General features: G+C 40.9%; 2 protein-coding genes across 5 annotated transcripts in view; both read right to left on the reverse strand.

Moving 5' to 3' along the window:
- NAP1L4 (nucleosome assembly protein 1 like 4) overlaps nt 1-1183 on the reverse strand; it is a gene marked incomplete at its 5' end in the record, with an annotated part of 56384 nt that extends 55201 nt beyond the window's left edge. For 2 of the 3 annotated variants that reach the window (XM_084631919.1, XM_084631921.1), the window contains one exon: nt 991-1117. Coding sequence is in view for 1 of the 3 variants with exons in the window: in XM_084631922.1 (XP_084488048.1) it covers nt 995-1183 (189 nt within the window). Of the gene's footprint in view, nt 1-990 lie in introns of all 3 variants that reach the window. The other variant, XM_084631922.1, reaches the window with a different exon arrangement.
- Nucleotides 1184-14326: 13143 nt separating this feature from the next.
- Nucleotides 14327-26957, reverse strand: part of CARS1 (cysteinyl-tRNA synthetase 1) — a 50416-nt gene continuing 37785 nt past the window's right edge. For both annotated transcript variants that reach the window (XM_084631641.1, XM_084631642.1), the window contains 6 exons: nt 26739-26820; nt 19180-19260; nt 18751-18818; nt 17181-17240; nt 15695-15778; nt 14327-14644 (listed from right to left, as the gene is read on the reverse strand). In XM_084631641.1, coding sequence (XP_084487767.1) covers nt 14510-14644; nt 15695-15778; nt 17181-17240; nt 18751-18818; nt 19180-19260; nt 26739-26820 — 510 coding nt within the window. In that variant the 3' untranslated portion in view covers nt 14327-14509. The remainder of the gene's footprint in view (nt 14645-15694; nt 15779-17180; nt 17241-18750; nt 18819-19179; nt 19261-26738; nt 26821-26957) is intronic.

Below are 26957 nucleotides of genomic sequence, written 5' to 3' on the forward strand. Positions count from 1 at the left end.
AAAATATAGAATTTTTAAAATAGTAAGACCGTGAAATTGACCAAAATGGATTGTGAATTTGGTAGGGCCCAACTCATGGATAAACCAAACCACAGAGAAAAGTTACAACTTCTGTGTTAAACGTTTTATACATAACTGTAGGCAGCAACCAAGTATCAACTTTATATTCCTACTGGGGAAACTTAAGAGGACTAAAAATAGGGACTGGACAGAAATTCCTTAAGCTGGTTCACATGACCTCTTCTTTGGCCATATTTAAACTCCTTTTAAAGGTCTACTCTTGCCACACAGCAGGCAATAAGTCAAGGTGACTTGTATAATTTAGCTGTTTTCTCCTTCCCCTCGTGTCTCTATACTTGTTCCTCTGCCCTTCTGCTGTGAACGTCTCAAAGAGCAACGCCCAGCCCGCTTGAGGCTATTCAATGCGGCTAGCAACCGAGTAGGGTAATCAGACTCTTCCGCACTCGCTCAGCATGCCCGGGGAGAGGCAGCAGCGCGCACGGGGGAAGGGGCGTAGAAGAAGCGAACCCCCTGTCCAGGGCACGCGGAGAAGAGACGGGGTGGCAAGGAGGGGAACAGAGCGGTGGGGAAGGAGCGCCCCCGGGCCCCGGCCTCCCCGCAAGGGAGCAGAGCGGAAGCACGCGGGGCCGGGGAGCTTCACCCCAGGCCTACCGATCACTCAGGCGCCCCCCACATCCGCCCCGCGAAGCCGAACTTTCCCGGCACAGCGAAAGAAGCTCCGCGCAGCGATGCCCGCTCTGAGTTAGGCCCGCCCCGCTCCAGTAGGGAGCCCCGGGCCTCCCACGCCACTCCCGGAGCCCCACCCCAGGCTAGGGAGGCCGCTTCCGCCCGCCCCAACCGCGAACAGGGAGGACGGGCGGGCCTCGCTCCCAGACAGGGGGCCTCCCGCGGCTAACGCTCCCCTCAGCCTCCCTCCCAGCTACGGCTGGGAAAGGACAAGGCGCCCGGCCCGGCCCCAGCGACCCTCACCTGCCCGGGCCTCGCGTCTCCTCACGGCCCCACCAGCGGCGCTCAAGCTCCTCTCAGGCAGACTCTCTCTCTCGGGCTGCGCTGCCGTCAAGAAGGCCGCTTCCCATTGGGCGACGCTCAGGCAACCCGCACAGTAAAGCCCACCTCGATTGGCCGGCAAGGAGCTACAGCCACAGCTGTGCACGCGGGCCATGTTGACTATCCGGCGCAGGAGCGCTTAGCCAATCAAGGCGCGAGGGCAGCTCGGTGTGGGCGGGAGAAAGGGGCAGGGAGGGGCGCGCGCTCGCGGCTCCGCGCGCGTCCCGGTCATAAGGGGCGGGAGCATGGGCTTATAGCTGCTCCTGTGTCTTGTACTTCATACATCTGGTGAAGTCGGTTTTAGCCCACGAAAGCTTATGTCCAAATAAATTGGTTAATCTCTAAGGTGCCACAACAACTCCTTGTTTGTTTTTTTAACTAGGAAAAATACAATAGTATAAAGAAAAGGAGGACTTGTGGCACCTTAGAGACTAACCAATTTATTTGAGCATGAGCTTTCGTGAGCTACACCTCACTTCATCGGTATGCATCTGATGAAGTGAGGTGTAGCCCACGAAAGCTCATGCTCAAATAAATTGGTTAGTCTCTAAGGTGCCACAAGTCCTCCTTTTCTTTTTGCGAAGACAGACTAACACGGCTGCTACTCTGAAACCTATAATAGTATAGTGAATCAGTAGGATTTAGTTACCACAGCTTCTGAGGTTGATGCTGTAAACCCTTAGTCCTGCTAGTGGCCCTACCCTGTAGTGAGTGGCACATATACAGTGCCCCAGTGAGAGCATAGATTCCTATGGGATTAAAATTATCTGACTTAGAGCCTGCAGGATCAGGTATCTAAAATTTGGACCTTACTTGTTTTTAGTGCAATTTCAATGCATTTTAGTGATCCATTTCTGTTAAGGCAAGTGTTAAGATAACCTTATATAAATAAAAAGAAAAGGAGTACTTGTGGCACCTTAGAGACTAATCAATTTATTTGAGCATAAGCTTCTGTGAGCTACAGCTCACTTCATCGGATGCATACTGTGGAAAGTGTAAAAGATCTTTTTATACACACAAAGCATGAAAAAATACCTCCCCCCACCCCACTCTCCTGCTGGTAATAGCTTATCTAAAGTGACCACTCTCCTTACAATGTGTATGATAATCAAGTTGAGCCATTTCCAGCACAAATCCAGGGTTTAAAAGACCGTCGGGGGGGGGGGGGCGGGTAGGAAAAAACAAGGGGAAATAGGCTTGAATAGAGACTGGGAGCGGCTAAGTCATTATGCAAGGTAACCTAAGTTAATTGTATCCAATTTGCAAATGAATTCCAATTCAACAATCTCTCTCTGGAGTCTGGATTTGAAGTTTTTTTGTTGTAATATCGCAACTTTCATGTCTGTAATTGCGTGACCAGAGAGATTGAAGTGTTCTCCAACTGGTTTATGAATGTTATAATTCTTGACATCTGATTTGTGTCCATTTATTCTTTTACGTAGAGACTGTCCAGTTTGACCAATGTATATGGCAGAGGGGCATTGCTGGCACATGATGGCATATATCACATTGGTGGATGTGCAGGTGAAGGAGCCTCTGATAGTGTGGCTGATGTTATTAGGCCCTGTGATGGTGTCCCCTGAATAGATATGTGGGCACAGTTGGCAACGGGCTTTGTTGCAAGGATAAGTTCCTGGATTAGTGGTTCTGTTGTGCGGTATGTGGTTGCTGGTGAGTATTTGCTTCAGGTTGGGGGGCTGTCTGTAGGCAAGGACTGGCCTGTCTCCCAAGACTTGTGAGAGTGTTGGGTCATCCTTCAGGATAGGTTGTAGATACTTAATAATGCGTTGGAGGGGTTTTAGTTGGGGGCTGAAGGTGACGGCTAGTGGCGTTCTGTTATTTTCTTTGTTAGGCCTGTCCTGTAGTAGGTGACTTCTGGGAACTCTTCTGGCTCTATCCATTTGTTTCTTCACTTCTGCAGGTGGGTATTGTAGTTGTAAGAATGCTTGATAGAGATCTTGTAGGTGTTTGTCTCTGTCTGAGGGGTTGGAGCAAATGCGGTTGTATCATAGAGCTTGGCTGTAGACGATGGATCGTGTGGTGTAGTCAGGGTGAAAGCTGGAGGCATGTAGGTAGGAATAGCGGTCAGTAGGTTTCCGGTATAGGGCGGTGTTTATGTGACCATCATTTATTAGCACTGTAGTGACCAGGAAGTGGATCTCTTGTGTGGACTGGACCAGGCTGAGGTTGATGGTGGGATGGAAATTGTTGAAATCATGGTGGAATTCCTCAAGGGCTTCTTTTCCATGGGTCCAGATGATGAAGATGTCATCAATATAGCGCAAGTAGAGTAGGGGCATTAGAACAACGCTTCCTCAGCTCTCGTCCCCTAAGTCAGCCATAAAAATGTTGGCATACTGAGGGGCCATGCGGGTACTCATAGCAGTGCCGCTGATTCGAAGGTATACATTGTCCCCAAATGTAAAATAGTTATGGGTAAGGACAAAGTCACAAAGTTCAGCCACCAAGTTAGCCGTGACATTATCGGGGATAGTGTTCTTGACGGCTTGTAGTCCATCTTTGTGTGGAATGTTGGTGTAGAGGGCTTCTGCATCCATAGTGGCCAGGATGGTGTTATCAGGAAGATCACCGATGGATTGTAGTTTCCTCAGGAAGTCAGTGGTGTCTCGAAGGTAGCTGGGAGTGCTGGTAGCATAGGGCCTGAGGAGGGAGTCTACATAGCCAGACAATCCTGCTGTCAGGGTGCCAATGCCTGAGATGATGGGGTGTCCAGGATTTCCAGGTTTATGGATCTTGGGTAGTAGATAGAATATCCCAGGTCGGGGTTCCAGGGGTGTGTCTGTGCGGATTTGATCTTGTGCTTTTTCAGAGAGTTTCTTGAGCAAATGCTGTAGTTTCTTTTGGTAACCCGCAGTGGGATCAGAGGGTAATGGCTTGTAGAAAGTGGTGTTGGAGAGCTGCCGAGCAGCCTCTTGTTCATATTCCGACCTATTCATGATGACGACAGCACCTCCTTTGTCAGCCTTTTTGATTATGATGTCAGAGTTGTTTCTGAGGCTGTGGATGGCATTGTGTTCCGCACAGCTGAGGTTATGGGGCAAGTGATGCTGCTTTTCCACAATTTCAGCCCGTGCACGTCGGCGGAAGCACTCTATGTAGAAGTCTAGTCTGCTGTTTCGACCTTCAGGAGGAGTCCACCTAGAATCCTTCTTTTTGTAGTGTTGGTAGGGAGGTCTCTGTGGATTAGTATGTTGTTCAGAGATATGTTGGAAATATTCCTTGAGTCGGAGACGTCGAAAATAGGATTCTAGGTCACCACAGAACTGTATCATGTTCGTGGGGGTGGAGGGGCAGAAGGAGAGGCCCCGAGATAGGACAGCTGCTTCTGCTGGGCTAAGAGTATAGTTGGATAGGTTAACAATATTGCTGGGTGGGTTGAGGGAACCATTGCTATGGCCCCTTGTGGCATGTAATAGTTTAGAAAGTTTAGTGTCCTTTTTCTTTTGTAGAGAAGCAAAGTGTGTGTTGTAAATGGCTTGTCTAGTTTTAGTAAAGTCCAGCCACGAGGAAGTTTGTATGGAAGGTTGTTTTTTTATGAGAGTATCCATTTTTGAGAGCTCATGCTTAATCTTTCCCTGTTTGCTGTAGAGGATGTTGATCAGGTGGTTCCGCAGTTTCTTTGAGAGCGTGTGGCACAAGCTGTCAACATAGTCTGTGTAGTATGTAGATTGTAATGGATTTTTTACCTTCAGTCCTTTTGGTACGATGTCCATCTGTTTGCATTTGGAAAGGAAGATGATGTCTGTCTGTATCTGTGCAAGTTTTTTCATGCAGTTGATAGATTTCCACTCCATACGGCTAAATGCAGTGCCTTGCATAATGACAGGTTTCAGAGTAACAGCCGTGTTAGTCTGTATTCGCAAAAAGAAAAGGAGGACTCGTGGCACCTTAGAGACTAACCAATTTATTTGAGCACAAGCTTTCGTGAGCTACAGCTCACTTCATCAGATGCATACTGTGGAAAGTGCAGAAGATCTTTTTATACCCACAAAGCATGAAAAAATACCTCCCCCCACCCCACTCTCCTGCTGGTAATAGCTTATCTAAAGTGATCACTCTCCTTACAATGTGTATGATAATCAAGTTGGGCCATTTCCAGCACAAATCCAGGGTTTAACAAGAATGTCTGGGGGGGGGGGGTAGGAAAAAACAAGGAGGAATAGGTTACCTTGCATAATGACTTAGCCACTCCCAGTCTCTATTCAAGCCTAAGTTAATTGTATCCAATTTGCAAATGAATTCCTTATATAAATAGACACCTGCCTTTTGCTGCACCGCCTGAATGTGTATGATCATAAAGATAGATGGGAAGGATAATGGTTAAGGCAAGCTCTGTTGCAGGCTTCCTGTATGAGCATGGTGAGCTCACTAAGGGTGCGCCTGTCAGAAGTGCTGATGATCCACAGCTTTAGTTTAAGGGAGGGGGAGCCATGTTGGAAATCAGTCCAGAAGGCCTGAATGTGACACACTGAAGGCATGGCTACATTTGCAGATGTAGCGCGCTGGGGGTTAAACCAGCCTTCGGAGACCGCAGCAGGGAAAACGCTGCTGAGTGTTTACACTCTCAGCTGGAAGCATACTGGTATGGCTACATCAGCAGCTCTTGCAATGTCACAAAGAGCAGTGCATTGTGGTAGGTATCCCAGCATTCAAGTGGCAGCAACATGCTTTTCAAATGTGGGGGGTGAGGTGGAGTGTGTTGTGTGTATGTGTGTTTTTGGGGTGCTGAGAGTGTGTCAGCATGCTGTCTTGTAAGTTCAGACCCCTCTCCCCCCCACCTCTCTCTCTCTCTCACTCACAGCAAGCAACATTCCACACTAATGGCTTGCTTTGTCCCGGGTAAGAGCTATCAGAAACAGAGCTTTGAAAGGGCATATTCAGTGGCCATTTGATTTAAGGGGATTATGGGACGTTTGGGGAGGCTGATCAAAGCGCAGTAATGCAACACCTCCTTCATACTGGCGCTGGGGCATTTCAGCCGAGTTGCAACAAGTGTTATGCTTCTCGTGGAGGTAGATTACCAGGAACACTCCAGCTGCAGAGTTCAGGCACTGTGTGTGCCTTGCCCGTGTGGATTGGTCGTGAGTTAGGGCACCTGGACCTACTGTAATGCGCTCTAACTAGCAAGTGTAGCCAAGCCCTGAGTGTCAAGTATTGAACAGTTTGCACCTGCTTTTTAGAGGTGCCGTATACCTGTACCTTCATTGATTTCATTAGGTGCGGTCAGTGATCAGCAGCTCTGAAGATCAGGCCCTAAGAGTCTAAAAATTGAACATTCAAAATTAAAGCCATCTAAAGCAACTTAAAACATCCTACATGTGTCCAATTTTCAGAAAGTGCTGAGCTCCCAATCTCTGAAAAGGAATCTTCTTTAAGGTGTTTCAAGTTGGGCACCTAAAATCAATAGTCACTTGAAAATTTAGGCTTCAAACTTTGTGTCTTTGTTTCTCAATCTGTAAAAACAGGTATGATTCTTTCCCATTGTGAAAATTAATTGACTCGTGTTTGTACAGTGCTTTGCAAGCTTAAAGTGCTAAAAGTAAAAGTAAGGGTATGTCTTCCCTAGCCATGGCACCAGAGCTGGGAAGAGAGCTCTCCCGGCGCTATAAAAAACCCACCCCCATGAGGGGAGTACAGCTCCCAGAGCAGGTGCACTGTCTACACTGCCACTTTACAGCGCTGAAACTTGCCGTGCTCGGGGGGGGGGGGTGTTTTCATTGTGTGGCAAAAATATTTAAACCTTAAACATCTGTGGGCCTCTCACTGGGCACTTCTTTTACAAAAAGAACTGATTCAATCACTCAATCCTCCTGATTAAGCCTGAGGTTTTAGTAATTAATCTCCAGAGTCAGTTACCACATAATATAATTACTGATTAGATAGGTATCTTGGATGAATTCAGTTGCTCCAGGGATTTAAAGATACAGCAATAAGTGATGAAACAACAGTTACATTAAGTATTAATACTTTAGTTAGAGAAATGAGGCTAATGAGGAAATAAAATTCAAAGAGCTGAACTACTGCATCAATCCTGTAAGTTTGGTAAAGAGAATTCAATTTAACATGGACACAGTCAGTCACTAGTGTGCGTGTGTGTATGTGTATATAGATATAGCATTTGCTTACATCCTCTTCCTGTTCACCCAAACTGACCCTTTCCAGTCACTAACAAGTATATGGGCCTAATTCTCTTCTCAATTTCACTGGCTTTACTCCAGGGTAATTCCATTCATGTCAGTTGATTTTCTCTCAGTTCTCACTGGTATAAGTAAAAACAGAACGAGGCCACATGTTTCTCTGACTCCCTGCAAATCTCAAATAATACAGTACTGTAGAGAAAGGAGGATCTGCAGAGGTCCCAGAAGGTGTTCAGGCATTCCCATTTAAAATTTCTGTTCAGTTGTTTTATGACTCAGGGCTGTTTTGGATTCTTCTAGATCTTTATGGCTGTTATTCATAAAAGTTCTGTAGAAGTATCCCCAATACTCTGCTAAAAGTATTTTTCAAATAAATTATTTTGTGCCAGAGCTTGTTCCCATTGAAGTCAATAGGAGTCTTACCACATAGGCTTTAGTGAGTGCAGAACCAGGCTGTTTATTTTTATTTCAAAAACATGTCTATTGCTGTTAATCAGATTTTGTTCTAACATGGCATTCCTTGGGGAAAGAATTAATTTGATGGATGTGCAAGGGTGTATTTAACAATAAAGCAGTTACTACTGTAAACGCTACTACCCCTACTTTAAATAGGCTGTGGACAGAATGTGTAACAGCCAAAGTATTGAGGAGGACACAATCTTGTAATACTTATTCTCTCTTCTACAAATGTTAAGTAAACTAGTACATTTCTAGTACTCTGTCTCCTTGGGTGGTTGTTCAGTCCTCTCCCTCAGGTTGAGACCCCAGGATATATGAATTATTGTACTGACAGTTGCCTAACCTTTTGTAACATACTGGCACATTCTAGGACTCTGCATGGGGAAGCAGGGTCCTTCCTTCAAGTGATCCTGCATAAACATTAGAGATATCTTGCAGAGTCACCTTGGGGCTGGAACAGATGCGTCCGGTTTAGATATATATGAGGAGTAGGAGCATTTCTTTGATGAAGAAGGGACAGTGGTCTTGCAGGGGAACACTAGCAACAGCCAAGCGGAGAGGGAAAGCTCGGGCTGAGTCTTTTTGTATTTCAGTTATCAGTAAAGCCAAACTGTAGGAAACCATTACGTTTGGATTTTGAGTACAGTGTCTGTATACTCTGGAGAAATGGGAAAGCAACGTGTGTTACTACCTATCAGCTATACTAGTACAGCCCCAGACATTGGGAACTCAGGCTTTTTTTGGATAGCAATCAGGGCCAGCCCACAACATTTTGGCACCAGAGGTGGGGAGCTCAAATGATGCCCCTATGCCCCCTCGCTTGGGCCAAAAACTTTGAAAAGTCTCAATTCTGCCTTCTTACTGTTCTACTCCTCTCATGGTACTGCTCTGCTACCTACCTCAATAAAGGGGATCTAACAACTTAAAATGCCTTGTTCAAAAATTTTAAGTAACACTTAACTTTCAAATGCCTGAACAGCAAATGTCACTTTTGTCTGATTATTCAAACAGATAAAAATGCCAGTGTTTACTATGCAGAGTGGTGCTTTCCGTGCCTTCGTGGTTGCGAAGATTTGAACTGCTTCCTGTTGAAGGTCCACAGTCTGGGCCAGCTCATGCTCTGTTGAGATTGTTGCAAGGCCGACCAGCCTCTCCTGTGTCATTGTGGAGCGTAGATGTGTTTTTATTAACTTCAGCTTGGAGAAGCTGCTTTCTCCACTGGCAACTGTTACAGAAAGTGTTAGGGCATTTGGAAAGAGGGTGGTCATCTTATTTGTGCACATATATTCCAGAACAGCCTTTGGAGTTGATCCTGCTGAAATGTATATTGAAAGGGCTTTCAGTTCATCACCTAAATCACTCGCATCAATATCACGCATGTCATCATGTGTCAACACAGTCTCTAGTGCCCTGCATTGCTGGTGTAGGTCTTCCTCAGGTATAGTGAGGCGTTTTGGAATATCATACATCATCCCAAATATACTGCTGTGTTCCTTGAGCTGCATGAAACGTTTAACTGACTGTATTGCACAGTCTAGCACCTCGTTAAAGAATTCAACTTTGAATTATTGTTTGGGGTCTCTTATGGGATTATCCCGTGCCTTGTAATCAAAATGTCTTCTTTGGTGATTCTTGTGTTCTTGAATGGGTGGGAAAATAGCTTCAGTGTGAAGTTCCTCTGCCAACTTCTGTGCACTCTTCAGAATGTTTTGAAATCCACTATCTGACTGGTAAGACTGTAGGTATGACTTTACTTTGTCTAGTTGTTCCATTACTCCACGTATCAAGGTCAACACCTTGGAGTCTCTTGCTTACAACATTTATTTCAAACAGTATGTCATGCCACAACACTAAACCACACAGAAATTTGAAGTTATGTATGTTTCTGGTGATTCCATTTCCTTCTGCCACTGTTCTCCCACGAACAGTTCCTGTCATAGCATTATCCTCCATAAGGGCAACTATGGCATCATCTATCTTCCCAATTTGGTGTTTGGTAGGCTTTATCGCCTCCACGCGACTTTCCCATTATGTGGCACTCAGAAAGGATGTTCTCAGATGTTGCTTCAAAATTTGCCATCGATGAGTTGGTGTAGAGAAAAAGACATAGATGCTTTGAATTACATTAAAAAATTCAGCAGCCTCACTAGAAGCTGATGCTGCATCACTGATCACCAAGTTCAATGAATGAGAACTGTATGGGACAAAAAAAGCTCAAGGGTTTAACTCTCGGATCCATGTCTGGACTCCTCTGTTCTTTCCTCTCATGGTGGCACCATTATCGTAGCCCTGACCTCTCATGTCAGCTATCGCAATTCCCGTATCTTCCAGCTTTTTCAGAAGCACATTTGTCATACCACCTCCTGTAGTATCATCAGTGTCAATAAATTCTAGAAAATGCTCTGACAGTCACCATTGCAGGGACATTTTCACTAGATTCTGTTGTTGTTACAAAATGCACCATGAAATGATATGCACTACTCCGTATGGCTGATGTCAGTTGCGCAGTCTAGAATAACAAGGTAATATCTTGCTGACTTCAGATCTGCCACCATCTTCTGTTTGACTTTTGTTGCCAGTAACTGTATGATCTCATTTTGAGTTGTTTTTCCAAGGTAGTGGTGTGTGTACATTTCTTGGGTGGTGACTCTTCTTAGATGCTCCTGGAATACAGCATCAAACTCAGCCATCAGCTCCACAATTTTAAGGAAGTTTCCATTGTTTGGCACATAGAGCTTATCTGAAGTGCCATGCAGTGCTAGGTTTTGGGTAGCAAGCACTCTCACAATGGCAATGAGCCTTTTCAGAACATTTTGCTCTGCAACACTCTGATGCAATCGTCTCTTGATGCTGATCATCTATGGTGGCCTTTAACCTTAGTCTCATCTCAAACTCTTTCCACCTATGGAATGCTCTCTGGTGATTTGCTGCCTTCTCATGGCATGACAGATTTCTAGCCAGATTTTTCCAGTCCTTTGTTCCTGTAGAATCCAATGTGGCTGGAACATTAGACTGGAAGAGTTTGCAACAAAAACAGTATGCACTATTCTGGGTTTTTGAGTACATAAGCCATGGCCTCTCCACTTTGTCACCACTGGGGATTTCACACCAGTAAACTGTTGGATGGAAACTTCTATTTTCATTGTCTTTGGGGAACATGAAGTTTTTCACTTGCTGTGGCCCATGCAGTACAAGGAAGTCCCTCAGGCTACAGTCTTGGATCATCTAGACTTAAGAAACTAAACTCAGCAGCAGCTGTTTCTTGCGCCTCCACCATACTCTTCTCTGATCTACACTTTTCTTCAGGAATGTGCATGGTTACATCCATTTGAGATGGAGATATGGATGCTGAAGTAGCTGCCAGGTCACCTGCACTCTAACTGGAAGATCAGACATCTCCTCACCACTCACATCCACACTGGGGCCAGAAGGCTAACCGTGAACATTTGCGTCTGTGTATCTCAGGAGAGCTCCTTCCTGCTCAGACATCATCTTGGTAAACCTCCTATGTTAAATTACATAGATTACAGGATAGCTTGAGGGATGCTGAATTTCCAGTATCTTGAGGCACATGTCCACTATTATTGATTGATTCTATCTTCTAGGAATGCCTTGTACTATTGAAAGGCAGTGCCAGACATTTCAGCAACATCCCTTAGTCACTGCTACAATATCTTATGCATGGTTCATTGTGTCAAATTTTGCTGAGAAGCTCTATGTGACTGGCTGCTATTTACAACCATCATATCATTCATGCTGCCAGAAAATTAATCTCTACCATACAAGGTAATGGTCCTAGGCCATCATCATGGGGTCATCGCTTGTGAAGGGTGCTGGGTTTTACAGGTTTCCAGCAGCAATGGCAGAAGCCCAGCAAGAGAACTGGTTTTAGGGGTTCCCAGCAAAGAAAGGTGAATCTAAACAGGTGTTGCCTAGTTTATGCACAGGAAACAAATGTCAACGAGAGTATGGGGTTACCTTAAATTTATTCTATCATATGTAGATAAGCATGATGAGAGACACCGCGTCATGCATTGTTAAACATATCTTGCTGAGAAACCTATTGTCCTTATAACAGTGTACACTGTTAGAAACGTCTGTACTCTAACATTACCCCTTTAACATTATTTATGAAAGCATTTTATGTTTGTTTCTCATTGCCCACCAAATGGTAGTAAGGAAGGCCTTAATGTTCATTGAGATGACAATGCTTTAGACAAACAATATTAAATGCCCCCCCCCCCTTTTTTTCCTTGTTGTTAAATGTTTAGACATTAGGCATTCTGGTAAGTTAGATAATGTCCCACAGGAAAACCACTATTTAAATTTTCTATTTAGGCCATCCATTCTGCAGTTTCTTTTTTATTAAGAAAAGGAGTACTTGTGGCACCTTAGAGACTAACAAATTTATTTGAGCATAAGCTTTCGTGAGCTATAGCTCTCTTCATCGGATGCATTCAGCGGAAAATACAGTGGGGATATTTATATACATAGAGAACATGAAACAATGGGTGTTACCATACACACTGTAAGGAGAGCGATCACTTAAGGTGAGCTATTACCAGCAGGAGAGCGGGGGGGGGGGGGGAACAGGAGGGACAACCTTTTGTAGTGATAATCAAGGTGAGCCATTTCCAGCAGTTGACAAGAATGTCTGAGGAATGGTGGGGGTGGGGGAATAAACCTCCTGATTACAGGACAGGCCCAACAAAGAAAATAACAGAACGCCACTAGCCATCACCTTCAGCCCCCAACTAAAACCTCTCCAACACATCATCATGGATCTACAACCTATCCTGAAGATGACCCATCACTCTCACAGATCTTGGGAGACAGGCCAGTCCTTGCTTACAGACAGCCTCCCAACCTGAAGCAAATACTCACCAGCAACCACACACCACACAACAGAACCACTAACCCAGGAACCTATCCTTGCAACAAAGCCCGTTGCCAGCTGTGTCCACATATCTATTCAGGGGACACCATCATAGGGTCTAATCACATCAGCCACACTATCAGAGGCTCGTTCACCTGCACATCTACCAATGTGATACATGCCATCATGTGCCAGCAATGCCCCTCTGCTATGTACATTGGTCAAACTGGACAGTCTCTATGTAAAAGAACAAATGGACACAAATCAGACGTCAAGAATTATAACATTCAAAAACCAGTTGGAGAACACTTCAGTCTCTCCCCTCTCCCCCCCCCCCGGTTATAGCTCACCTTAAGTGATCACTCTCCTTACAGTGTGTAACACCCATTGTTTCATGATCTCTATGTATGTAAATCTCCCCATTGTATTTTCCACTGAATGCATCTGATGAAGTGAGCTGTAGCTCACGAAAGCTTATGCTCAAATAAATTGGTTAGTCTCTAAGGTGCCACAAGTCCTCCTTTTCTTTTTGCGAATACAGACTAACACAGCTGCTACTCTGAAACCTTTTTTATTAAGGTCACCTGAATTTGAAGTAGTTGTGTTTTAACATATACCCCTCTTGCAATGTAGATTATCGCCAGACACCAAGGACAAGGTTTTAGAAGTGTCCAGTGATTCAGGCATACACAACTTGAAATTTGCGTTCTCAGAATGCTAAATTCTCAATCTCTGAAAATCGGAACCCTTTAAGATGTCTCAGGTTGAGCACCCAAAAATTGAGGCATCTAATCACTAGTTACTTTTGAACATCTTGTTTGAGCTATAGAATTCACATAAGATGGAACACGGGACTGAAAGCAAACAACATGCTGGGTCTTTAAAGACGCAGTCATCTGTTTGTTTAAACACTGCAAATTCTAATGTTAGATGTCTTTAGTTCATTAGAGTGCAAAACTGCACTGTCCCAGGAGCAGACCAGATTTCAGAGTAGCAGTTGTGTTGGTCTGTGTCCGCAAAAAGGAAAGGAGTACTCCTTTTCTCGGAGCAGTCCGGACAGTGAATTTTAACATTCACAATTTTTCCCTTGCTTCCATCTTGCTCAGAGGAGGTTAAGTTATTTCACTCTTATGTGGAGCACCTTTGTTCCTCTGGACAGTGAGGGGTGGGCGAGGAAGAGCAGGCCTCTTCCCACTGTCTAGACCTGACCATTCTCTCCCCACCCACAGTTCAGAGCAGATGATTCGCCCCTGCACTCATCTCCATGACTGAAGTTAAAAGCTGAGCTGGGCCAAGCAGGGAGGAACCTTCTTGCTCTGTTTGGCCAAGTGAGGGCTGTGACAGTCCAGCTTATGGAAATGACTGTTGCTTATACCATAGATTTATTTGTCTCTATTTGGGGTTTTGAAAAACTGCAACAGATTCATCCTACTTGAACTATTTATGGTACTTTCTGCCTGTGTAATGTCATTGAAATAATTTGAGAAATATTTATGGTTCTTACTGTGGGACAAATTGATTAGCTTTGCTGTAGGTCTCAGTAAGTTCTACCTGTTGTGACATTAACTATTCCAAAGCACAAGCTACACTGGATATTAGTTGGCTAAAGAGCGACATGCATGAGAAATTACCCAGGGGCCTGAAGAAGTTATAACAAGCAGCAAATCCACATAGGTTTCTTGACTGAACACTGTCTTCCCCAAGAGAAGTGTTCAATATATAATGATTGTGACACAAACATCCTACAGGCTCTTTTTATTTTTAATAATAAAATTTTATTGACACTCTAAACTTGATGATATATTAATCCAGGTAAACAAGTATTTTTAGCTTGACCACAGTAGAACATGTAAACACAATATGAGCATCAATATATGCTCTTTACTGTTCCTATAATAACCCAGCTCTCGCCTTTATTTTAAAAAAGAAGAATGTCCTGGTTTTGTTCTCAATTTCCAGTTCCATTCTGAACCATTTGTAGATACTCCTTGTAAAGTTTTTCCTGTGCTTCATAAAGTTTCTTCAGTTTCTTCATTTGTCCTTTGCTGAGTTCTTTGCCTTCTGTATCATGGGTAGGAAATCCCTGGAATATTAAGAACACTAATATCTTAGAAATTTTCGTCCAGATACTTTGTTTGACTTTGGTCAATCTGATAAATTCGTGGCTAAATTTTATCACCTCTTTCCACCAGAATCATGCATTACTGATAGAAGGGAGTAACAGCATAATTAATATAAAACATTCTAAATGAATGAACATAGCACCATAGTAGAGGGCTTGTGTAAATCAGGAGCTTTAGGCCACTATTCAAGACATATCAGCTTATTATTAAGCTCCAGATTTTAAAGCAAATGCAATAAAATATTCTAGGTCATACTGAGACTGCTCTTTTCAGCCCAGATCTTATCTCCCCATGATTTGTGCACAGAGGGTCATCCATGTGCTCATTACCACTTCTGCACGGCAGGGGCTCAGCTGCCTACATAGCACCATTCCTGCTCACCTGCAGAGGGCACTCAAGGGTTCACATTGGGGAAGGAGACTGGGGGGCAATGTATGTTGGTTTAGTGCTGGTATAGCAGCTGTTACTCAGAAAAGGTAATACAATTACCTTTCCCAGATAGCACCAGCCTTCACCCTCCAGGGAATGGACAGAGAGAACCTGTTAGCATGGTCCAATGGAGCTGTGCTGTCAGGGAGAGGGAGAGGAGGCACAGTGGACAGAGTCTCCATGCAAATGGTCTGGGTCTCCAACAGATCCCCTGAATCTGCCAGGTTTTGGAGTGAGAGGAGGGGGGAGACAGGGTGTGTGCGCAATCTTTGCCTCCCAACAGGAAGTTTCTGCAATTTAATCTTTAAGAAGATTTCTATCCCAAAAGTCATAGAAGTCTTGCCCAGTAGCAGGATGGCCATGTTATGGAAACCCCCTAAAAGTTATGGCTCTTACATACACCCTTACACAGGGCATCAATGTGGTACAATTCAGTGAACACTTAAGAGCATGAACCTGCTCCCATCAAATTAACTGGTAATGCACTATTGACTTCAGTGAGGAAATGATCAGGCATTTTAGTCAGTTATTAAGTTCTTATTTTTCAATTGGCATAAAGAAAATTTCCCCATGTTTCTTACATTTTCATCAAACTTGGAGTATTTGTCAAGCTCTGATTTAAACATTGCATGTGGTGGAATCTTCATCTTTGCCAGTTTTGCTGCCTGCAATATAAAATATGCATTATATTACAGTTAATTAGCATCCTAACGAATTACACTGTCACTTGTCCTTTTCTGAAAAGCTGTCCCTGGGTGTACATTAATTGATGCATGGAACATCTAAATTGCAAATCAAGGAGACCCACATCACACTTTTCCATTATGTGGAGAGAAAGGAATCATCAGTGAGGGACAACTCTATATGAATCTTGAACATATCTGTCTGGGGGAATAAGTAATTAATTTAGTACTTTGTTGCAACAGTTAATCAGTTAGAATCCAATTAAGACAAAAAAAACAACCCTGCTACAGCTCAAAATAGTCAGCTTATGTGGTGCAGAAGCCAGATGTACTTTTTGTTTAATTTGAGCTCTTGTTGTATTTTAGGTACAAACATAAAAAGTAAGCTATTTGGCAATGAGCTCATTGCAGATGTTTCCCTATGTCCAAGCAGAAATCCTATTGATTTGAATAGGGCTCCATGCAGGTCATAGCAGGATCAGGGCCCAAAATAACTAAACCATATTAAAGGAAAATTAAACTTTGGTTTTATTGAAAATGGTGGCTTCTCAAGATCATTAAAAGCAATGAAATCATAAACAATTTTAAAAAGAATGGATAAAGCTGTTTGGAGATTCATGAAAAGGAAACATCCTATTTAAAGACAATTTTCCCTGTAGATCATACTTTGAAGGTTTATTTTCCTGTATTGCATTACTAGTGCAATTTGCATGGAAATAGGATCTTTGCTCTTCAAGAGAGCATCTGGCTTCTGGTGCTTATTCCTCACCTGGAGTCTTAAACCTTTGTGCTAATCACAATTAGATGCTATGGAGATGAATGTGTCTTCACAGAAAATTAGACTCAGGTGAAGCATAAGTAGCAGAACAGATGGACTCTTAAGGAAAAAGATGCTGTTTTCATGCATATCTATACAATAATAAAGAGAGGGAAGAAAATATAATTGACACAGACAGAAGCCTCTCTAAGTTAAATGTTCCTGAATTGCCAGAGCTCTAAAACTGTTGTGCATGCTGTATCCTACTCACAGCTATTCACTAAAAAATGTGCTACAAGGTATTTTAAGAAGCACGTACCATCTCTGATGGCCACATCAAAACAAAACAAAAAAAAACTTACCACAAAATCTGAACAAAGACCTGAACATTTAAGTGACCTAACTTGTAAGCACAAATAATTGTGAACAAAAAACTGCCCACCCCATTAATTTTCACTCACCAAAAACAAAAACAACACAATTTAAAAATGGAGGGCCAGCTGAGGCTGGACTGAAAATTCAGCCCACAGTGTATTTTTGCCTGAATAAGAATATAGCCATTAACGCACATCTTCAAAAACATAATGCCCATTTTAATGTATGTTAAAAAGATATTTGAATATTTACCTCCTGTTCTTGTTTTTTCCTATATGCTTCTTCTTTCTTTCTTTTTTTCTCCTCTTCAATCTATAAAAAGTCAAATTGAAAAACAGCATTACTTAATCAAAATTAAACCATTGCAGTAGGTTATTTCTTACTAATGTCAGCTAAGTAGCTCTATGTTTTAGATATCTGATTATAGACAAAACTGGTAATGACACCTATAATTATTGTTGCTCAATGCGTCTATTATAAGACCCTGTTTTCAGTCGCTTATACCTTTGCCAAACCAACTCTTCACACTGAAATTTTCCCTGCCTAGTGTCTGCCTCAGCCGGAATATTTTTGGGAAGTTTCAACAGAAGTGTTTCAGCCATTACTCAGAAAGAGATTAGGGATCAATGCATTATTAGGCCCACATTAAAAAATCCTTACAATTGTAATTGAGACGCTCTAGTGCACCATGGTCCTCCATGCTTTGAAAAAAGGGTTTGAAATTTGGGAGGAAGGTCATCTTTGTAACAGGATGAGCCTTTTGCTATTCCTATGGGAAAAAGCTGTCCAAATTTGGCCAAGTTATGAATCTCTGGAAAGTCTCAGTTTACACATGCTCAGACTTGTTAGAGTCTGACAGCTAAATTCTCCAAAGATTCTTTCAGTACTGAGCATACTTCAGCAGGGGAGATGTATAGTCTAGCCAGGGAGCCCAGGCCACAGAAAAGAATGAGAGCACAAGGACCTGAACTGCAACTCCCATGCAGCACTATGACATTTCCTAATCAATATATTAATGTTTTTGGCTAAAAACTTTCCGTTTCTGATTTTTTGCCAAAGAGTCAAAAACTTTCCATGGAAAAAACACAACAAAATTTTCCAAACTAGCTCTAGTCAGTATGACTCCAAATGATGGAATTGCCATTTTTTCACTTTATTTTAAAACAGAGAATGTATACACAAAAAATTACATTAAAAGACTATTAAGGTTGCAAAGTCAAACACTCAAAAGTCAGGAAATCCTAGAATTAAGATTCCTGTGCAGCATTAATTCAGTCACCTTGGGGGTGTGCATTATGATTCAGTCTTTAATTACATGATCACATGCTATTTTTTCCACAGGAATCCTGCCTCATTCAGTGCTACATTAATGAAGACTTAGCAATTTCATTCTGTTTTTATCAGCAGATGTCAAATCAGTACTGCTAACTGTATGGAAATATTTACCTTTGTTTTGTATTGACAAATAAATAAGAATACTTTACTCATAGGCATTACTCTACCAGGGAGACAAAAGAATAAATACGTCATACCCAGCACATCATAATTGTATAAAGCCTTTTGAAACTTGAAAAGATATTTAAATCCCCCATAGCATACTTTCAAGCAATTATCTCAAATTCCTTTTCTCCAGTGCCACTTGAGTTCTGCTATCAATTTGGGTGTGCTATTTTCCATTTTGTTTGTGTTAAAATTGCCATTTCTCTCACAAATCAGCAAGGAAATATGTAATGTCAATAAGAATGTGTGTTTTACTTTACATGTGCAAAATAATATAATACACAAACTAGTTTAACATGAAAGAATTAAAATAATTTAAAACCTTTTTCTTTTCTTCTCTTTCTTTCAGTAAGGTCTCCCTGTCCACCAACTTGACCACAGTTGGGAGTCCTGGAGAAACAACAAAGAAAAATAAACACTTATATGTCTGGTACCACAAACGTTTCTTGAAACACATCCTGCAATAGTCTTTTCAAATTGTATTACTAAGTTAAATGCAAATGCCACCAAAATGACCATTTAGAAATGACTGAGGAGCTAAGCACCATACAAGGAGATGCAAACGTACATTTTATCTGAATGCTTTTGAAAGTTTAAAAACTAAATTTGTTAAAGCTCTGTGCATTCAGTAAGATTGACAAGGATTCCTGATTATTCTTGATCATATTGACATTTTTCAATATCTTAAGAAAAGAATTCACCAAATTTTAGCAATAGCTACAATTTACAATACAGGCAGACAGTTTGTTACCTTCATGATCTTCAAATCGAACTCCAAGCTCAGGAAGAATGTCATCTCTAAGAGCATCACTCAACTGCAGTACTTCAGTTACTACAAGGCACAGAAAAATTAGAAGTTCTGATATTAGTTTAAAATGAAAATTTAGTTCTCTTCCACGCTGCAAGTAATTTAATGCAAGTAAAATATTACTACAGTTAGACCAGTTTCTTTTATTTCTTTACTAGTTTGTTTATTTAAGTGATAGATGTAAGTAAGGTTACAAGTTCCTTCTTCCTCTGGATCAGTGTAATCTCTTGACCCTGTGAGACAGAGAAGCATGTTTCTGCTAGATAGACCTGGAATTTGTCAAGATGCTGCTACTACTCCAAAAAACAACAAGATACCTCAGCTCTGTGATGTAACTGCTCAGAGGCTCAAGAGTCTCGCAGTTGCTGTTAAACAGACCTCCAGTCATGTGGCATTACAATGCATGATTTCTAGCCCTAAATAGAATTCCTCATCTCAGCATTTAAAGAAAAGACATTTTGTGAAGTTAGCCTTTTGTACCTTGTGAATTTGTATATTAAAAGTACTTTAGCACCCTACTAATGACTTCTTCACCATTCCATACAACAATGAAAAATAGCAACTTTTGGTGTCCAAATAGTTCCTCTAAGAACGAGCCTAGGAATTGCCATACTATAGATCTGAGGTCCATCTAGTCCAGTATACGGTCTCAAACAGTGGCCAAAACCAGATGTTTCAGAGAAATATGTAAGAACCTCACGGTAGTCAGATGTGAAAAAATCTGCCCTCTCACATTAGGTCTCATCCAGGTCTCTAATAGTTAGACTGACTTAAGCTCTGAAGCATGAAGTTTAATATCCTTTCCAAAATGATGATGTTGTAATGACTTTAGATCTTCTGGATATCCATATAATTGCCCAGTCCCTTTTTAAATCTTGCTAAACTGTTGGCCTCTATGACTTCTTGTGGCAACGAGTTCTACAGTCTAATTATTCATTGTGTAAAAAATATAATCATTTTATTAGTTTTGAATTTGCCATCTTTTAATTGCATTGAATGTCTCCTTACTCTTGAGTTCAGAACTCAAGAGACTTCCTCTGTACCTTTCAGTACTGTATATATTTTGATCATGTCCCCTCATTTCCTTTCTCATTAAAATTATCAAAACCATTTCTTCCTTCACTTGATTAACTATTTAAACAATTTTGTAAAAGTGGAGCTATAATTTGAATATTTTATACACAAAAAGCTATACTCACTATTTTTTGCCAGCTACATCTAGTTATCTTCCAGGATGTCACTAATAAGTATAATTTAAAAAATCACTGCAAGTTATGTAAAAAAACTGGTTGTCATGACCGTAAGTCTCTTTCACAGACGGCTAACTCAACTACACATGGTGAAACTGAGGATATATTTTGCCTAAATGTTTACTACCATTATTATTTGTAATGCAGCAAAGCCCCAATCAAGGATCGGGGCTCTGTTTTACTAGGTGCAGCATACATGCAATAAAACGACAGTCCCAACCCCAAAGAGTTTACATTATACATTAATGATGTGATGCAACAGATGGATGAATGAAATATACAGGTGAGCAAGGAAGGATGGGTTAATAGTAATATACGTTCTAAAGACTTGAAGCACATCACCTATGTAGCTATCAGTTGATCATGTCAGTCAGGGGAAATAATTTAACATGCTTTAGTTTTAATTAAAGAGATTTTTAATCAAGAAATCTTAATTGCTGGAGCTTGAAATAACATTTTTGTTCAAATATATTTTGAATCTCCAGCCCCGCCTAATCAAACATATATTAAGGCTCTGCTAATGTCCACTTCCAAGTGCCTTAGTCAAATCCTCTAAACCCTGCTGAAGAATCTAGAAATGAAGGGGGAAGAGAAATTTCAAAGACAGGCAGCTTAATGTTTAATATTGAATCACTAATTCAGATAAATATTTAGCAAATCTTTATAGACATTTAGTTTCTAGCACAACATTTTGGAGGTTAAATTAAAAGCATGTTTTTTCTGGCAGGACTGCCTGAGTTTTAGTTTTGGCTCGCAAAACAGGAAAGTGCAAACACTACTGAAAGAAACCAGAGCTGACCAGAACGAATGCAACTACACAGAGCTTTATTTTAGCTTTTTATATATTAAAAATCTCTAGATATTTAAGTGCCTTTTTCCATTATTACTGTTTCCTCTCTACTCTCTCTTTCAGGCTGATTGCTAAATGAATGAAAACATGGCCTTATTTCATGGTAGCATTTCTTAGTAGCTCTATTTCCCATACTGAATTGCGGTTTCAGAATTTCTCACAGCAGTGTTCCCTAAAGCAGCATTTCCTAACCTAGTCTAAGATGGTGTGGGGCAGAGTGGAGTGGACAAGAAAGGGTTCAAGGCAGCAGAACCACCCTGCCTGGAGCCACTTGACTGCTCTTTGTGAGTTTATTGCTGTGATTAATGCTCTAGGAAAATACTTGAGCCTCTCTGCTCCTGTGATGTGTGGTCCCCTAATAAAAATAGCCACAGGAGTAGGTTGTGTATAGTACTGTAGATATAGGAAGCGGTCTGTCACACTAAGCATTGTGTTTGTCTTCGCTCTCATAACATAGCTCTGCTGCAAAAGCAGGTGTCCCAGCAACAGAAAGCTATCAAAAGATGCCTCATGCCCCAATTAGTTTGTAGCCTGCTGATGAGTGGCAGAATGAGTTGGAAGGGAAAAATACACTAAAACTTCCCCCAAGGAAAAAAAAAGTAAAAGTGAATAAAATTGGAAGAAGTAAAGAAAAGGACATCACAAGAAAGAAGGGGACGAGGGGAAGAGAGAGATGAGGAAAAGAGAAAGTAGACAGAAATTAGAAGGGACACAGCAAGGAAGCTGAAGCTAAACAAATTCAGAGTAGGAATAAGGTGCACATTTTTTAACAGTGAGGATAATTGACCGTTAGAACAATGTATCTAGAGATTTGATAGCTTCTCCATCATTTGAAGTCTTTAAATCAAGACTGGTTATCTTTTTTAAAGGTAAACAATGGCTCAAACAGAAGGTATGGGCTTGATGCAGAAACTACTGGGTGGACTCCTATCCTGTGTTATGCAGAAGGTCAGACTAAATGATCAGAATGGTCCTTTTTGGCCTTAAATCCTGTGAACTCTGCCAAGACATGGCATGAGAGTATGTAGGGAAGTGCCAATCCACCTACCTGTTGCCTGAGGTTTTCTAACAGGTGAAATCAGGAACCACTGCCCTACTGAATCACATCTATCCCACCTACACACAACAGGACAGTGGAGAAGCTATTTTCCGGTATCCTTCCAATATCACACATTTTCAAAGCTGTGCTAATAAAGGCACGGGCCATTTCTATGGAAAATCTTTCCCAAAGTGCTTTTCTGTTCATTATCCATTTCACTCTAGCCTTCTCCAAGTCAGTCACTTGCAGAAGCACTGACTGATTTTAGGAGAATGTGACTTAGCTGAATTGGAAATTGGCTAGGACAGCACAGCTAAAATCTCTTTTCTTGCAGAAGTGCCATTGGATGTTAATGATCACAAGCAATCAGGGTCTCAGATTTATTATTCATGCAAAAATAGAAGTAAAGAGAGGAAAAAACTACATGTATTTACTCAGAAATAAAAGAAAGTGATGAAAAGAGGAAATACATTGGTTACTTGAGAACAAACAGAAGTGGTTCACACACCAAGAGCAAATACAAACATTAGAGCTTCTGGATGTATTTATGTTGCTGTTAATCCAAATTTAGTATCCTTGTTTGATTCACAGTAAGTATTTTTTCCTAGAGGAGGCTGATGGTGACAAGATTACTTGGGTCAACTTATATCATGAGTTTTTAATAAGTAGGTTCTTCCCCCCCCAAGTAAATTGTTCTTGCACCCATGTTTCAGTAGGTTCAATATACTAAACAACACTTCCAAGTAGTTCTTGGTGGATATGTTGTATAAGAAACACTAACATTTGATGATAATTCTCAATACCTTGCACATACCAGGGAAAGTCTTCAGCATCAATTATGAGGCTTAGATACGGGAATCAAAGTATGTAATTGGGATAATGTAAGCTATTATTTTAGAGGGTCTATTTTCTTCAGTTATTCACTGGCACATATAAGTGCAGATACACACCTCCTCACTGTCTAAACTACTAAAATCAGAGTCCTTGCCTTTGCTTGGTGTTATGAACTTGTGTCTCATCTGTTCCTTTCTTGAGGAGCTGGAATCAACCCTGGCCTTTGTGTGTATATGAAAATGTTCCATTTTAAGAAGAACTGTTTGCTTTAGTCTGCAGTCTATCTCCAGTGAATTATTTGTTTTTCTGTATCCTGGCTAGGTGGGCACAGCCGGCCAAATTCATCCTTGGTGTAAGTCTAACAAAGTCAACGAGTGAAACCACAGATGAGTTTAGCCCATTATCTGTTAATACTAGAAGGTGTTGACAATATCTCGTGCATGGAATTAATATGATAGATCTACTGAATGTATAACAAAAGCAGTATCTGCTTGAGTTATAAATATTTACCAGTCTGAACCTATGAATAATTAAATATAAGAAGCAGGAGAAATTCTTCAGGGTAGAGGAGAATGAGGAATTTATACATGAGAAATTCTTAATTTATAAGAGAAGGTTATCAACTGGTGCCTATAGAAGTGTCAGCATAATGGCTTCATGCACTGCCTTAGGGCTGAACTGTGCCAATTCTCTATGTTAGCACCATCCCAGCAAGAGGCTTTAACTGACAGTGGGGAACTTGTTTTTGGATCTCAGTTGCACCAACTGTAAGTTGTCACTCTCACCAAAGATTGATGTTGTCCACAGAAGGGAATGGATAGGAAAACCAGATTTGGTGCGGTCTCAGTGACACTGTCCAGGTGCACATTGTTGATTAGGAGTGAACCAGCTGCCAGGCAACAGTCCTGTGGATGCTCCTAGCCCATTCTTCACATCCGCTGTGAACTTCAAGGTAGTGGGTTTCAGAAGCCAAAAAGAGCTGGGGGCAGGAACTAGTAAAATCAATTGTTTGTTTGTTTTTTTGTGTGTGGGGGGGAGGGTAGGGGGGAGAAAGAGCATTAATTCATAAGTCACCCTGAAAGATTAAATGAGCAATATACATTATAGCCAACAGTGAAGACAGAGGATGCACAGTAAAAAAGATGGAGGCGTAGTTCTACTTTTAGTCTATCTGATATATTAGGAAAATATGAGTAGGTTCTCCCAACTCTGTTCTGGCTGTAGAATAGGGAGAGACCCACCATCTAATAAAACACTGCGACAGATTCCTTAATACCAAGATTTCAGTAATGGAAGACTTTACAGTAAGGTAATAGACTTAGCTGGGATCCAAGAAATAAGAATGAAGTTAGAAATATAGAGGACAAGCAAAAAAGGAGTCAATGGTGTTTGAAAACATTTGAATAGATGTTTAGCTTTAACAGAATTATTCTCTCGCATTAAGAACGCCTGTGACAGATCAGAAAATCTGCTATAATGTGTATGCTTTAAGAGGCAGAGATACAGGAACTTTGCAGTTGCCCAAGTACTGAAACAAAACCTAAAGGCACATGATGTGAAGTTACTTGACACAATGGGATGAGTTAAAAACTCACCACTTTTCCTGGATATTATTAAAAGCATTTTATTTAGAGTCATTTCTGCCCACTGTACACCTAGCAAACACCATTGGTATTTTTCTTTCCCCCATTTATCATCATCAATAGAAACATTCACAGTTAATCAAGACTCTACTAAGAATGAATAATGCAGGTTTCCGATTCAGATGTCTGCCAGTCTTGTAAATGGATAAAGACTTTTTTTCACATGATGTTTGAATGTCCTACAATTAGGGCATTCTGGCTGAAGACAGAGTTTATTCAATAATGTTTGAATACACACTTTGGTTATAGCTCCCTCTGGTCCTCTGACAAGATTCCCAGATCACAGGTGCCTGAGTTGTGGAATGCTTTGTGGATTGCCTTATTGGCAAAAAAGTTGCATTTATTTTTATAGTTAGTTTTATAAAAGACTCATACCTATTAACATTAAGAGTCTGGGTGCATTTACAAAATTAAAACACTATTATTCATATTTAACATTATCCTGCCAGCAATTAGCTATAAAAAAAAGAAGAAATCCCCTTAATTTACAACAACCCTAATTAAAAAGAAAGTATAAACTCAGAGGCAATATTCCCAACCACTAATCAAAACCATTTTAAAAGTTCAATTTCAGGTAGAAGCCCTATAAAATTAACAAATCTGAGTTCTGTTGGATCAACAGGGTAAATGAGTTCCAGAGCTGGGTTTCTTCTCCTGAAAATATACTACCATCAGCCCCTAGATATTCAAACCTCAACTATTAGAGTGTGAATCAGCTGATCTCAACTGCTGAGGTTTTTTTGCATAAAGAAAAAATAAATTTTATGTATGTTTCAAATAGTAAAAGGCACTCACTCATCTTGTGAGCTGAAGAACTTTAAAAAAAAAAATCAAAATTAAAATACATAAAATTTGAAACCAGTAAGACTATTTTGTAAGATCAACTACGCCAAAATAAGTTTGTTGATTATATCTGAATGATCACATCATTGGAAGCATTTTTGTGTTTGTAAGATATTTATTCTGTTTGTTCTGGCTAGTACGTTTCAATATGGTAACAGAATTAGAATTGCTTGCTAGCTATTATCAATCTACTCAATCAAAGGCTTTTTATTTTAAAAAAAAATCAATATTTCCTACTTTGACTCTCTCTCAGTCATGACATTAGTTTAAAAAAAAAAACAGTATCAAATATACGTTGAAGATGCATAAAAACCCAAGGGGAATAGTAGGCAGAACAACAAGAAATCCAGTAGGAGCTCATCAACAAGCAAAAGCAAAAAGAGATTAATAGAACACCATTTGTAACACAATACAGTTCTGTTGCCAAATCACGAAGCAGCATTAAAGCTTCCAAGGAGAAGAAAAAAGTCCACAACAACCTTCAGCAAACTCCCCTATGAATACTCCAAAGAGATCACAAAATACTATCTGGGGTTTTGTGATCAGACTATGCTATCAAACCACGAAGAAACAACTCAGCCTGTTTGTACTCAAAGTGGTTGAAGGTTCCAATAAAAGGAATAATTACAATTTACAATTTTTAAAATGTGCACGCCCTTCAGGACAGGAACTACATCTTCTTTTATGTTTGCAATCAATTAGCACACTGTGGGCACTACAGGAAACAGAACATTCATACTCCTCGTGTTCCCTCTCCCAATGATAGGAAATTCTGAATACTTTAACAGGTTAACATGAACATATCTAGAAGCATCAGAAAAGATAATCATAATTAAAAGGACACCTGGCAAAGATTTAAACCAACTCTGGTTTACTTTTGTATACACAGAGAAATGTGTATAGGTACAGATAAATATGCCATTTTTATTCTCAAAGCAGAGATGCTATTTATGTTAATCAGATAATCAAAAAACGACATTTAATTTTTTCTCCCCCCCTCTTAAAATCAGTTACAATAATGTTTGAAAAAAGTTAACCCTTACCTTTCTTTTCTCTGGCAATTTGTCGCACTCCTTCTCTGAAATCAGACAATACTTGTAGGTATGGCATCACTGTAGACTCAAGCTGTCGAACAAAACATTTCTATGATTAGTTAATAATTTAGATTCAAACCATTCAAAAACTGTTTCATATGTATGCACTTATGGGGTCAAACTCCGCTCTGTTCTTCTCTGGAGCTAAAAGGGATATAGTATAAAGTA

Source organism: Lepidochelys olivacea, assembly GCF_965140295.1.
Source record: "Lepidochelys olivacea isolate rLepOli2 genome assembly, chromosome: 6".
Taxonomy (NCBI): Eukaryota; Metazoa; Chordata; order Testudines; family Cheloniidae; genus Lepidochelys; species Lepidochelys olivacea.